This window comes from Phallusia mammillata, chromosome 2 (assembly GCF_965637545.1).
Source record: "Phallusia mammillata chromosome 2, kaPhaMamm4.hap1.1, whole genome shotgun sequence".
NCBI lineage: Eukaryota > Metazoa > Chordata > Ascidiacea > Phlebobranchia > Ascidiidae > Phallusia > Phallusia mammillata.
The window spans coordinates 10,470,861-10,484,751 of NC_137253.1; the positions used below are offsets into that span (position 1 = coordinate 10,470,861).

The 13,891-nt window shown below is 38.9% G+C and overlaps 3 protein-coding genes across 3 annotated transcripts; all 3 read right to left on the reverse strand.

Annotated features, from left to right (window-relative positions):
- Positions 1-261: 261 nt before the first annotated feature.
- On the reverse strand, positions 262-1,196 carry LOC145213985 (peptidase inhibitor 16-like). The gene has a single exon (XM_080082405.1). The coding sequence runs from the start codon at positions 1,152-1,154 to the stop codon at positions 339-341; it is 816 nt and encodes a 271-aa protein (XP_079938531.1). The 5' UTR covers positions 1,155-1,196; the 3' UTR covers positions 262-338.
- A 2,349-nt stretch (positions 1,197-3,545) lies between these two features.
- On the reverse strand, positions 3,546-4,552 carry LOC145212957 (peptidase inhibitor 16-like). The gene is made up of 2 exons (XM_080081203.1): positions 3,883-4,552; positions 3,546-3,640 (listed from the first exon to the last, which is right to left on the reverse strand). Exons 1-2 carry the CDS (start codon positions 4,550-4,552, stop codon positions 3,546-3,548), a joined length of 765 nt encoding a protein of 254 aa, XP_079937329.1.
- Positions 4,553-5,786: 1,234 nt separating this feature from the next.
- Positions 5,787-8,456, reverse strand: LOC145213987 (glioma pathogenesis-related protein 1-like). The gene has a single exon (XM_080082406.1). It carries the CDS (start codon positions 6,992-6,994, stop codon positions 6,251-6,253), a length of 744 nt encoding a protein of 247 aa, XP_079938532.1. The 5' UTR covers positions 6,995-8,456; the 3' UTR covers positions 5,787-6,250.
- Between the last annotated feature and the right edge of the window lie 5,435 nt (positions 8,457-13,891).

Genomic DNA, 13,891 nt, shown 5'->3' on the forward strand with positions numbered 1-13,891 from the left:
TTAAATGAATGGTATTTTTTACTAAACTAGTACCGTTGTGCAACTAAGATGAACATAAATTCATAAGTGGTATCAGCCCTGTAGCGTCTATGCAGGCTGATGTGGCATGGCGCCTTCAATGGGTCTGGCGTACTGTGACGACTTTTGTGCAACATTATAAATAACACATGGACAAGTTTTTGCGGTATTGACAAAGTTAGTCTGTCATATAAATTTTTATAGTTTTTTTACGTTTTGTTTCAGTTTTTAGTTTATTACTATCAGCTGCAACAAAACCACAAAACTTTTCGGCAAATACAATACATGCACGTATAAATTGCAAAACTTTTGGTCAGTTATCAGCACTTTAGGGCGTAATACAGGGATATAAGAGTCGATGCAGTCAACAAATAACGGTGTAAATATGCGACGGAAGCCGAACCACATCCCGGACCTAAACAGGGAGCTTGTGCACCAGCTTTCCCCTCAGGTGGTGAATTGGTGTTGGTTGTGATACCGGATGACCAATCGCAAAGGTTGTTTTTGCACACCGTTCCTTGCGGACATTTAGAGCAACTTGTACCCGCTTCGTAAGGAATCGGGGGTCTATAGTTGCCAGTTGGACCGTATTGACACACCATAAACATGCCGAAGAGACCATTCTCCCAGTTGCACGTTGTTAGCCCGCATCCAACCGCGTATGTTCTATTCCAAACAACTTGTGTATAATGACCACAGACCTTGTCGGTCATACAACTGCCTGTAGAATGATGAAAGTATTTTACTTCATCAACCCACTGTTTGATGGCTTCGGGAAGATACTGTGAAATAGGTATTTCAGCGTGGTACATCGCCGCCATATTTTCACCTACTTTGCTGAAATTGGGTGTCTGACGATTTTTGCTGTGTTTCAGTTTACAGTTTCGTGAATGCATCAAAGCTGATTGAGCCAAGCCCTCGTCCCATCTCATTTTGAGCATCATTTTTGATCTAGGGCTTACCGCACTACGATGCTGATTGTGAATGTCCACGGCGAGTTGCTTGTCCTCCGCGGTAAACTCGTTTCGAAACTTGATGCCTCTTTTTTGTCGTAACTTGGCAACGTCCGAACACGTGCCACTCGCCACTAACGTTGAAATCAATAGACATAATATCAAATTTGTAAAAAGCTTCATTATTACCAACTTAAAGATTTTTTTAAACGCTATATTTCTTTAAACAAGTCAAAAACACTAAAGTTGTAAACAAGCAAAGTTTATTTCAAAATGTGTCTAAACTAAAACATACATAGGCTACCTGATTTTTATTCTACATCTAGCCTACGTAATTTGTTATACCACTAATTTTCAACGTTTTTCAACAATTCTGCCTATTTTGCAAATGTTGTTTAAAAACTAACGTTTTGCGTTTCAGTTTTACCTCGACTAATCGCTCCCTAAAATTTATTTACTGAAGCACTGCTAAATACCGACTGCAAAGCGTTATTTAACTTTTTACAGTGTGGTATTTCCTGTACTTTCCGCCGCGTCTGTTAAAAACGTGCACGTTAACAGTTATAACTTAATACGGTGTGGCCCGTGTTTAGTTGTTGCTCTCCTGGCGCGACCCCTGCTTAACACAACCAGTAGGTATCATTTCCGGCGTGACGTAGGCATGTTGTGCCGCCAACAATTACGCTATGTGTAGACGTCTAACTCTTATAATTCATGCAGATGGTCCAGGTCACACATATTTCGGACTACAGTGGAGTTACATGTAAGTCGAGTCCTTTTGCGACACAAACGTGCTATGATAACTCCCACGTACCGCTCAAATACATTGTCAGATAGGTCCATGTGAACATACGCTTGTGACCTGGTCTGTTGTCTGTAAACCAGTGGCTCTTACCCAGGGTTGCCATACCGTCCTTACTTCTAAGATTTGTCCTTATTTTGAAGGGCTATGTCTTAGAAAAGTTCATTGTCCTTATTTCTAAGAAATGTCCTTATTTTTAACCGTAGTCCTTATTTTGTCTTATTTTCAACAATTCATATTGTCAAATCCCTTCTACAAGTAGAAGTCAACCTAGACCCAGCCTGTTGTGGGATGCACGAAGTATTTTCTACGAACAACGAGTTGCTGGAACAGATTGTTTCTGGTCCAAATATTGCATATGATATGTCATGGCTCGTATAAATGCAAAGATTTGTTCAAAAACGTTTGTTTCGTTTCGCATTGAAAATTAATTTTTCGGTTGTCCTTATTTTTGGTTTCAAGTCGATGGCAACCCTGCTCTTACCACTTACGAATGCACACTCAAATTAACCCTCAAGTATATTACTTATTTTTTTGTGTTAAAAACTTATTATTACGTTGTTTTTTACCAACCGGTGTGGATATTAATACGTCAGGCAAACACAACAATTTTCCTGTGACGCAATAGCCGACATAACAATTAGTGTTCTATTGGGTGACGTCAACTGCATGCTTGGTACGTATCCTGTAATCAGTTTATAAGTAGAGATGTACCGAATATTCGGTTTGCCGAATTTATTCGGCCGAATCGGCCACTTTTGCAAAGATTCGGTTTCGGCCGAATAATTTGTTGCGATTCGGCCGAAACCGAATCTTTTACGAACACACATTTAAAGCGTTAAGCGTGTCTCTTCTCCTTTGTACCAACGAAAATCCCGTAAATAATTGTATTTTTTGACACATTATCGTTTTTCCCACTGCAGACAACTAATCAGTAATTCATTGTCGGGCTGCAAATTATGCTTAAGGCTATGTTAAACCCCACAGAACCAAAATGAGGACGAAACACAACCATTCTGCACTAATTGCCTGATAGATAAACTTATGTTTTTATGTCAAAAGCGTAGCCTACCACTTCGCGTGACGTCATAAATGATTCGGTTGATTCGGCCGAATTTATTCGGCAAAACCGCCGAATATTCGGTTTCGGCCGAATCGAAATTTAGCCGATTCGGTACATCACTATTTATAAGTGTTTTCATTTAGCAGCTAGTGAGTTATAAATTGCTGATTTAACTAAGAAAACTTGAACTGCCTCCTATTACTTTGTGCTGGTAAGTTTAGCTTTATCCCTTGATGTGTCGTTTAATTTTAATCCTAAGAATATTTGTTTCTTATGCAGGGCTTGTTCGGCTTTATAAAGACAAATTTAGACTCAAGCTCCTGTGGCCAAACAGTTAGTATGTTTGTTTATTGTGCGTTTAAGTGAGTCATGATCTGTGTTTTCGTTTTTTTCTAAACCCACCTGTATTACGCACTTTTTGTGACGAATGGTGACGTCATAACCAGAGCGATAGAATATCTGGTATGCTGTTGTTTGTGTGAAGTTGAAGCATCTGCGGTTGATTTTACATGTTGCAGCATTTTCTGGTTGTAATTTACGAAACCTGCTTTTCCCTAGCTTAATTTTAAGTAGTTAGATTAAAGCATTTTTTCGACATAGGCGGATTCATAGCTATGTAAATTCACTTCTACTAATTGTTATTTCGCTTTATGTGCTTACGCATAAAACTTATTGCAGAGCTGCATTAGTTTTGTGAAGTTCAGTCAAATTATGAAAGATGATGTATAAACTTGAAGGTTTCATGTCGTTCTCTATCCCCATCTGGTGGTAACTTTATCCTCGTTTTGGGAAATTCACGACCTGCTATTGCCGACAAAAAGTCAAAAGTAAAACAATCATTTTGCAAAAAATCAAGTTTCTGTCAAGTTAAATAAACAAACAAGTTTTGTAAAAGGAAATTTATTTTAAAAGTGTAGTAAAATGAAACAAAAATGTTATCACCACCAACACTGGTGATTTTCGGCTATCAACAGCTAAACTTTTAGTGTTTTTTTCGTCTCCAATCGTCACAACCCCTGCTTTGCTTTTCGTGCAAAGCTTATTACTGCAGGTTGGAAATTCTTCGGGACAAGCAGAACATGTCCCACCTTCTTTGTACGGCTTTTCGTTATACGGTTGATTACCGCCCGGTCCGTAATCACAAACTGTAAGAACTGCTGATGGCCAGGTGACGGTCGTTGAGATTTTAAAGTTTCTGCAATGGCTTATACCACAACCCACAGCTTGTGATTTGGCCCAGACAATTTGCTTGTAGTCGCTGCATGATTTAGATGTCGCACAAGAACTCGTTCGGTAGGTGTAATGGCTTTGCTGTGCGTTCCACTTCGTAAATGCTGTCGTAAAGACTACGTCGGCCGTCTGAGGGACTGCTTGAAGATACAAGGATTCCCCTACCCATGAAAAACTAGGCGTAGCTTTGGTTGGATTACGACCCCAAATGCATTTCTGAGTATGTTTTTCAGCAAGGAAGGCTAGTTCACTACTCCACACCATTTCAATCATATCACTGGCGCTTGGGCTAACTGCTCTTCTTGCCTCATTGTGTTTGTCCAATACTAGTTGTCTGTCCTCGGCAGTAAACTCATATGCCTTTGCCAAAACAACCCGTTTCTGCCTTGAAATCACTTGATCTTGCGTTTTAGTCTCGTATGTCACATAAGGTAGAAAGAATACCAACATCACGGCAATGGAATTAAAATCTGCAGTGCTAAACATTGTTGTGTACTGTAACTTCCTTTGCCAAAATTTGAAAGCAACACCTTTCTGCTTGAAAATGAACTGCCATGGTTACAATTAGCATTGTTACGTTTGTATATACCGCGTGACGTAACAGATATTCAAGGGTCGTCTTGTAAAATGTGTGAACAAACTATTTTAGCATCAAACGTTTATGAGCCAGTTGATTACGCAGGGTTTTCCCGCACTGAATAATAATTGGCAATTTTAGTTGTTTTTATTGTGAAAAAATATTACTTTCTGTGCATCAAATCTTAGCCTGAGTCGTGGAAGCAACAACCACATATCTCTAAGGTTTTGCCGCTAAACTTTGAAAATCTTTACTGTTGTACGGTAACAGGCAAGGTTGCCCTGTTACCGGGAAAACGGCAGGTAGGACCTGGGATATGTCGGACAACATGCTGTCAAGCGCTTGGCCGTCTGGGTCGAGCTAAGGCGGTACCTGGTCCAGAGAAAAAAATGTTTTAATGATAAAAGTCTCTTTGCCGAACATAGGTGATGTTAAGTACACCATCAAAATTTCTTGATGTTCCGTACCGATGAGGATAAGTATAGTCGATATCAGTAACGTTACTGTAATTTAAATAAATGAGTTACTAAAAAACACTTGTTAATTTGGTTAGTCTCGAATAAATTGCCCTCCTTGGTTTCTTAATTTATTTTCAACATTGCATGTGATTAACAGGCAATGGAGCCGAATTGCAAGACACCCGGGTAGAGATTCAAGGGCCCTGTCCCGACAAGAGTTAGGGAGGTGTAGAGCGGTGCATGGTACCCGCTAAAATCGTAAGACATTATCTCGTTCAAACGCGCGCACTGCAAGCATAATGCTTTCGGATCACTATGTACGCAGATTTATCATTGGAATTATCTTTCGAAAGTTTCTCGAAACTGAAAATAAATTGACAAAAGAGTTTCAATATTGGATATTCAACCATTGTCGTGGTGGTTTCTGTTTACTGCACAAAGTCTATTATCTAAAAAGTTGGCCCGGAAATTGCTAGAAAACGACATAAAATCATGACTGACTGAACTTTTCTGAGTAATGTTTATCTTACCTGCGGAACAAGGTTGTTTAATACACAAGGCTCTATAGGTTTCTATCATACATCGTTCTTTTGTTAGCAGCTCTACCTTTATAGTTAGGCGCTCTGATGTTTATAATCGTCCCCTGTACTAAGCCTTCCAAGTCGACAAATTCTAAAACTGCAAACTTTATTTATGATTTACGTGTCCTAATTTAATATAAGCACGAACTTTATCACATTGAAATAAGAATACAACAACTCTCGACTACTTAAAAAAAGTGCACTACAGTTGAAATAAAAACGCAAATAATAAGTAACAAATAGAAAACAATTTGACGGTCGAAAAGTAAACCGAAACTTCAGAGAAATGTTTTTGAAGAAAGGCACAAGAAATAATGGACATGTTGGTACAGCGTTGTACTGATTGGTTGCGCTTAAAAGTATCGGTCCTGTTTAGTAAGTTAACGAAATTCCAAGCTACAAAGACCGTTTCAAAATATAATAAATAGAAAATAATAATAGCGGTTAAAAGGTTTAAAAAATGTTGATGTCAGAATTGATTTAGTGTATAATTTTCCCGCAATATTTTCTACGTTTTTTACTTGATGTGGCAAACCAAACAAATTTTCATTCGATAAGTGGTATTTGTCTAATTTACGTTTTGCACACAGGCGAAGTAAACTGCTAATATAAGTACTAGCGGTGAAAATGCTGACATGCTGGCCGCCCCTGTCTTCGAGCAAAGGTTGTTGTCGCATTTAGGAAAAGCCGCGGGGCAGGCAGTACACCAAGCCCCTTCTTTGTACGGTTTAGTCGGGAAGTTTCCGGCCGGAGCATAGTTGCAAACTACGATTTGTGCTGTTGCCCAAACCTTGGTGTCGACCTGAACATTGGCACAGGTACTTACACCGCAACCAACAGCGTACGATGAAGCCCAGGCAACTTGTGTGTAATGTCCACACACTTTGGAGCATGCACGTGTAGAATACGTATAATCATTCCGTTCTTTATCCCAGGATACCACAGCACCCTCCAACACTGTGCTAGCCAGCTGCTCATTCGACCTAATGTACAGGTTTTCTCCGATCGATGAATAGTTGGCGGTTTTTCGGGTTGGATTATGTCCCCATACACATTTTGTGGAGTAACTCTGGGCCAGAACCCCGAGCTCTTCACTCCATTGCATCTTGATCATATCACTGGCCGAAGGCGAAACAGACCTTCTTGCATCGTTGTGTTTGTCAACTGCTACTTGCTTATCCGCAGTATTGAGCACCATTGCTGTGGTCAGGGTTCCCCTTTTCTGCCTTGACAGTATTCCATCTGCCAACAGATTTTCTTCCTTGTGTGCAAAAGCCAGGCAGAAAAACATCATTAACGCGTACCTAAACATGTTTTTACAGGTTGCAGAACAGCTCTAAGCACCTAAAGATGTTATTGCTTCCTAACATGAAAACATATCGTGAGCACGTCAAACAGGCTTTGACCTCATTGCACGCCAAACAGGCTTTGACACTAGCAAACACACGCACAGCGTGGATGTACTGTCAAAAACTGTGACACCATAAATAATTTAACGTTAAATTGAATAGCTTTTTTACGCAACGCCGCACCTGTACCGCAGAATACAAAAAACGTCTGATTTTAGCCGTGTGGACAAGCTACTACTCTATTGCTTCGAACGTTTTGCGTTAAAATAAAAATAGGATCCTGCGGCGGCCTTTAATGCAGTTAAACGTTAGTCTGTTTCAATGCCTCAAGAATCAAGCTCAAAAAATATGTTTCCTACCTCTGCTTTACTATTGCATAAACACACCTTTTTGTAAGAGTAACTATTTCGACAGCTCGAAAATGGCGCAGGCTACACGACATTTTTATGTACTTGCAACAGTGACAATAATTCAGTTAACTTTTTGTATGGCGTGTAGTTACTTTCGACCCAATCGATGCATTACATGCAAGGAAGTATTATGACCGATATGGGTTCAACCAAAAGAAGTTTTTTTGTAATGCTGTTAACTCGCCGACAAATGCATCACATCGCCCACTAAACAAACGACCAGCCTCGTTGTAGGCGCATGTTCATCTGTTGTTCTATGTAAACGGAAGTTGATTTGTTAGGTTGCATAAACTGACTGTTGCTGACCTCGCTGTCACACATTGAAAAAGCATGTTTTGTCGTACGTACATTAATAAAAAACATGTGCACTGTACATGGAATGCGTGTTTTCTCATTTCGTTTAGCCTGAATATTCCAGAAACAAATATATATATTGTTGTAGTTTGATGAATAAAATATTATTGATTATTTTACCTGTGTGACATCTTTCTTTGTGGATTTTCTACGAAATCAGGCCAATAACTATTTAAAGATAGTGCTTTCGGACTTTTTGTCAATCAACTTATAATACAACGGTACAGCATCAAATCAAATAACGCCTAATTGTCCTTCCTTTGCACCGATCGACCTTTTTATTCTGACACTATCCAAAGTTCGATGCGTTGGATTACTTCTTGTTGTAAATCTAGCATTACTTCCCATTGTATTTTAACCTCCCATCTGCTTCTTCTACACTTCCCTTTGCTATGACTCATACGTTTACCGCAGTCGGACGAAATTAAGGATAAAATTAGAGTGTCACTTGCCATGTCAAATCCTAATAAGGGCCAATTAAGTGATTATCACAGCACGTTTGTAACAACTGTTTAAGCTGCTTTTCTATTTTTATGTATTTGATCCTTTTACTTACACAAAACTTCAGCGCAAAACACAGAAATATGCACAAAATCAGTCGGATGCGCTTTCAACACGTCTTTTGCATCTCTTGTGACATTTTTTTCTATCCACAGGCAATTCACCAAACCACAAAAGGTATCTTTTAATCATTAATGCACATATAACTATTATGCCTGCTGAAAAATAGCATCTGCGCTCTTTTAGTGCACAATTACGCCTTGTCTGCCATGAGGTCTGAATTTTAAACACAATACGGTTTCGCAAATCCTCATTTTATTAATGTTTATACTTCAGAGTTGCTTTTTTTACAACTATTAACTTACTATATTGTCTATTACAGGAAAGACTTTAAACTAGATGTTGACAGTTTGAGTTTAATGTGTTTATCAATCCTTGTCTGTATGACGTAATACATGACCCATTGTACGCAACAACAATAAACGCAGTGCTGGGCGATTTTTACCCAACACATATACAAGCTTTAAAATATAAGTAAGCGTACATACAATAACCTGGGACTTTGTATAGCAGAGGTGCACCTGCAGCCATAAACCTGTTCTAAAGTATGTATAGTGTCTACTGTGCATGGATTCAAACCAACTATTCAATAGTCAAATTAGTTATTTGGCTTCTAAGACTAGTCTGAAATGGTTTTCTGGGAAACATTAGACTTTTTGTTAGCTTATTTTGTGCAAACACTCCAATACATGCAACGCAAAAGACTATATACATTGTGACGTCATAAATACTTAGAAGCGTTCTACTAAACGTAGAGCTAGATATCATTTTAAGCACGTCTTTTAAACACCATTATTAATTCTGTCAATATTAAACAACAAATGCTTTCGAACAAAATGATTGTCTTTAGTCTTTAGTTTTCTTTGTTGTGTCTGCAAGCAGCCTTTTACATATGACTCATACGAGAGTCATATATCACATTCACAACAAGACGATATGTTTGAACCGTCATATCTGTGTTGTAAACAAACGCACGCGATTATGCATTTAACAGCAACAAAAATCCACACTTAATTGCCTATGATACCTTGTACTGTAGTATAATGCAAAACATGCAAGCGTTAGCCATTGCAGTTAATATTTCCGCAAAAACCTGTCTATACTTTTATTGCGTTGAATCAGTACGGAAACGATTACCTGCACAGGCGTGTGATTTATTACATACGTCGTGCACTGCGTTAGTTTATGTGCGTTTACCAACTTCCGCACATTAAGCCAATGAAGTACGTGCTGCTAATCTTGTATTGTTAGCTACACATGCAGTATCCTTTGGAAAATTACAGTCTCGTATTAACAATAGCTGGTCTCAATTGTTCGTACAAATCGCGCGTTCTATAAATGCTTCGCAACAACCTTTATAAAGAACCGACTCAACCCGCAAATTTCGCTGTAAGCTAAATATAGATGCTCAAAATTCGTACACAAAGAACGGTAATAGTGGCTGAAATTCCTAAGTGCCAATTTGCCTCTTTTTAGCCCGCCTGACACAAAACACTTTCTAAGTGTAGCATGCTCATGTAGGTTCAGAAAATAGTTGTTCAAATAATTTTTTAAGCAACGAAATTCTCGCTATTTTTCATGTTCCAGTGCGAATGGACATTGCCAGCTATTTCGAGACTTTGGGCGTGACTTTGCAACAAACAGTTCTTCAATTTACATTCCAAAAGAAACACATTCACTTGGGAACACTGTGTTTGAACTTTTCTCTTCGTTACCTCATGCCATGACGTAACTGCAATCTGATGTACTAAAAGTTGGGTGAGTTCTATTACCTCCGGTTTCCTACTTCTGAATTGTGTTTTGGCCGGTCACCAATGTAAACTTTCCGGTCCTAAGGCTGCGCGTCACTGTGCGCTGTCGTCATAATGTACACGCCTTTTTTGGTATTTGTCAGCGCTCTTTAACTGGGGTCCTGTGCAACACCCATGGGGGTTCCGTGAACTTTAAGGGTTGCGCAGGGGTTCCGCTAGGTTTGTGTAACAATTTAAACAGGAAGAACACGCTTGCCAGACAGCCTGTTAAACTTCTCTAACACTGCTGGGTTATAGTTACAGCAGTGACCAATTGTCTCGTAAATTTTCGCTACACTCTGCCCAAATTGCGAAATAAGAGTATAAAACAACTAATCCATACAACGTGGCAATCCAGTAAATCGTTTTTTAAAAGTCAACTATACTTATGTGCTGAGGTGGCGTTGTAAAACACTGCATGTTTTTTTTATGTAGCCTTCCTGTAATATGTATAACTTACATATACTTGTCTCTGTACATATATTGCGGTGGTGGGGGAGGAACTTTCAAAATTCAAGAAACAATATAAGCGTCACTAAAGCGGTTGAAGAGAACTGGTTTATGTTCAACGTTTTCTGTTACTACGTGTGGAATATTGGTCAACGTGAAGCAAAAACTTATGTATTGAAAAATCGATAGCATACCTTGTCCACCTAAGCACTATAGCCATAATTGACCGCAGCTTTCGCATTAGACTATCATGCCTTGCGAAATATTTATTATTAAATCACTCGGGTTATACTACTCGTAAAAATGATTTGGTTTAAACATTCCAAATTCTTCTGTTTGGCGCATTCATAAGGAGTGGAAAAATACTAGACAGCGATAGGATTTTAACCTACTTTCTATCTACCAGCTGTTTCCTGTTTACAGTCTATTTATAGGAAGTTGTGATTTATCTATCAAAGTCGGATCTATACGTTGTTATAAATGCAATATGACAAACGCCATAATATTTAATTTTCTTCCATAAAAAGTTGCGGTGGGTGGGTTTGATAAATTTATTACGGATTCATATTTTCCTTAGGTTTGAAGAAATTTAAATTGTCTGAACCCAATGTTTAGATATTAACTGCAACTCGAAGTGAACATTGGGGCCTATACGAGCATAATAAAAAAGTCGGTTCAGTTCAAAAGCAACAGGCGTAAAACAAGGTATTGAACGTTTAAAACTGAGTTGTGCAAACCATCAGCAAACGTAGATGACTGGAGCGGGGTTGGGTAACAAGTCCTTTTTGTGGAGTCTCAAGTCAAGTCAGTACGGGTTCGAGTCCCAAGTCAAGTCAAGTCAGAACGGGTTCGAGTCTCAAGTCGAGTCAAGTCAAATGAGGTTCGAGTCTCAAGTCAAGTCAAGTTATTAGCGGTTCGAGTCAAGGCGAGTCCCAAAAAGTTTTTGCAGGGAAAAGTTAAAGGTTTGGATAGTTATTCTATTTGAATGGTTCATCGCAACTTTTTTACGGACCGCTTAATTACAGTGAACCAATCCCATCAACGCCCCTTTCTTAGAGCCTCAACTTTAATGAAACACGTTACTTGACACTCATTAAACAGCGTGGAGAAGAACGTCAATCTGTTCAAAGGAGTTTTTGAAAACCCAAAATATGTTTACTGCATGCGCTAAAGCCTTTGTACATCAATATAAGCGCTTAAAAGCGTATACTTGACCTTCTCAAGCAAAAAGTACAATACTTAATGCCAGCGTAAGAAAGTTTGTGCATGTAGCACCGAAACAACTTCGCATCCCACAGTAAATTGCTGCTGTTGTTTGGTTGAAGCCAAAATGACCAGGTTATCCATTATGAGAAATTTCCGGTTTGTTGGTGAAATAACGAGTCCGAGTCAAGTCAAGTCTTTGAAAAAGGTGACTCGAGTCTCCCCATTACTGGACTGGAGCATAAAATAACCGTGGATATCCTAAAACCCGCCGCGGATATCGTAAAATCTTCTTGGCATTGCCGGTCGAAACATTTGTTCTGAACAAGTTGTGCTAACTTAGCACTGACTGCTTGTCAGCTGAGGTCAGTGTCAAACTTCCAATAACCATTAGTTTGTTTCTGCGCATGATCTTTACCTTACTTGCCTGGTTTGCTACAATGGCTTTCTATTTCCAATAATATATCAGCGTGCCTTCCGCTTAGCGGTTAGACGTTTTCATATGTTTCTTTCCAGCTCTGTCGCTGCGAGCAGCATCGAATTAGCTCTACAAATAATGTGGTATTCACTGCACGTTTAATTCGCTCTATATATTACCGAGTGTTCATTCATACGTCTATGATATTTTAGACATTGTTATTGTACAAATCTAATGAACTGATGTTGTACTTTCAGTTGTTTTAATATTGAACTTTGGTCCTATGTTCTTTCCGTGAAATTCTTAGCAAGCGACGATACCGGTACGTATGTAAATTTCAAAACATTCAAGCTTAGAGCGATCGGTTGCAGTAAAGGTAGTAAAAAAAGCCAATACAAAGATTTAATTAGATAAACCTTTAGGCTGTTGCTAATGGTCGCATCTTTCCAAATAGAGTAAAGATTTTATGTGACTGCTCTCGCCATTGCCAGCCTCCGACTGATTTCTACGAAGTCACTTCCAGAATCAATTATGCTAAAGCTACCAAGTAGACTTGTTCTAAAATGCTTTCAGAGGATGTTACAAAAGTACTTGTTATGGGATGTTTTGCTACCACCATAACTTTCGTTTTCCTTGTGTTTATAAGCAGACCCATTTTTCACTTTGTATTTCCAACAGCTTGAAAGATCGCTAAAGCGATTGCTTTAATCCAGCAAAAAGGACTGCATCGTTTGCATATCGTAGATCAGTGGTTCTCAACTCGTTTCGGGCCATGGACCACCGGCCCAGTAAAAATAATATCATGGACCATTTCGTTTTTGAGTAAGATTGAAGTACATATACATAGCAACCATTTGGGCTTGAAACATACTTTTTTTAAACCGATTTTCAAGAAGTGAGATTGATTTATTAACAGCTAGCATTTTTACATTTCTAAATGTAATATGTAATCATTTCTAGTTTATTACTAAATTTAGTGGACGTCCTGTGGACCACCAAAAAAAGGCATCATCGACCACTAGTGGTCCATGGACCACCAGTTGAGAACCACTGTCGTAGATTGTGCAGCTTGTCTCCAAAGTAGTCAATGCCACCATACCCACCCTTGGACTGACATAGGCCCATGACTTTTACGCTGTACAAATTAAAAAACGTGGGGAAAGCACACAACCCTGTCGTGCACCTTTTTGTATGAGAAAGTCACGGAAAAGTCCTGCTGCGGTTTGAACTGTCGCTGTTTGATGCAGGGATTATATTAGCCAAATGAAGTGATGTGGGAAGCCCTATTAAAACTTTTCACAATCGATGGTGGTTAAGACACTCCAAGGCCTTTAAGTAACCGACAAAGCAAAGATGTTTTTCAGATAAGGCACATATAAACCACCACCTGTTGCCGCGAGTTTGCAAGTGTGATATGCATGATTATTTTACAGTTAATTGCAGTCATTTTAGCAGCAATATCAATATGTGTACCAACCGAGATAACAAACCGTTAAACGCCTACATATTGTTGTTTGTTGTGCATCATTGACACCTCCATATGAAGTTCCGGTATTGCTAGTTGTTTTGACAATCTATCATATGCTAACAACCATTTCTCTTGATTACCTTATGCGATGACGTTTATCTAAAAAGATTTTGTCTAAAGTTCAATTAGTTCTATTACTTCCGGTT

What these genes read in the sequence shown, in the direction of transcription:
- LOC145213985 (XM_080082405.1), bottom strand. Translation starts at nt 1,154, where the DNA reads ATGAAGCTTTTTACAAATTTGATATTATGTCTATTGATTTCAACGTTA.
- LOC145212957 (XM_080081203.1), bottom strand. Translation starts at nt 4,552, where the DNA reads ATGTTTAGCACTGCAGATTTTAATTCCATTGCCGTGATGTTGGTATTC. An exon ending in CGAAGAATTTCCAACCTGCA is followed by an intron (nt 3,641 to 3,882) that starts GTAATAAGCTTT and finishes TGTCGGCAATAG; the next exon opens with CAGGTCGTGAATTTCCCAAA.
- LOC145213987 (XM_080082406.1), bottom strand. Translation starts at nt 6,994, where the DNA reads ATGTTTAGGTACGCGTTAATGATGTTTTTCTGCCTGGCTTTTGCACAC.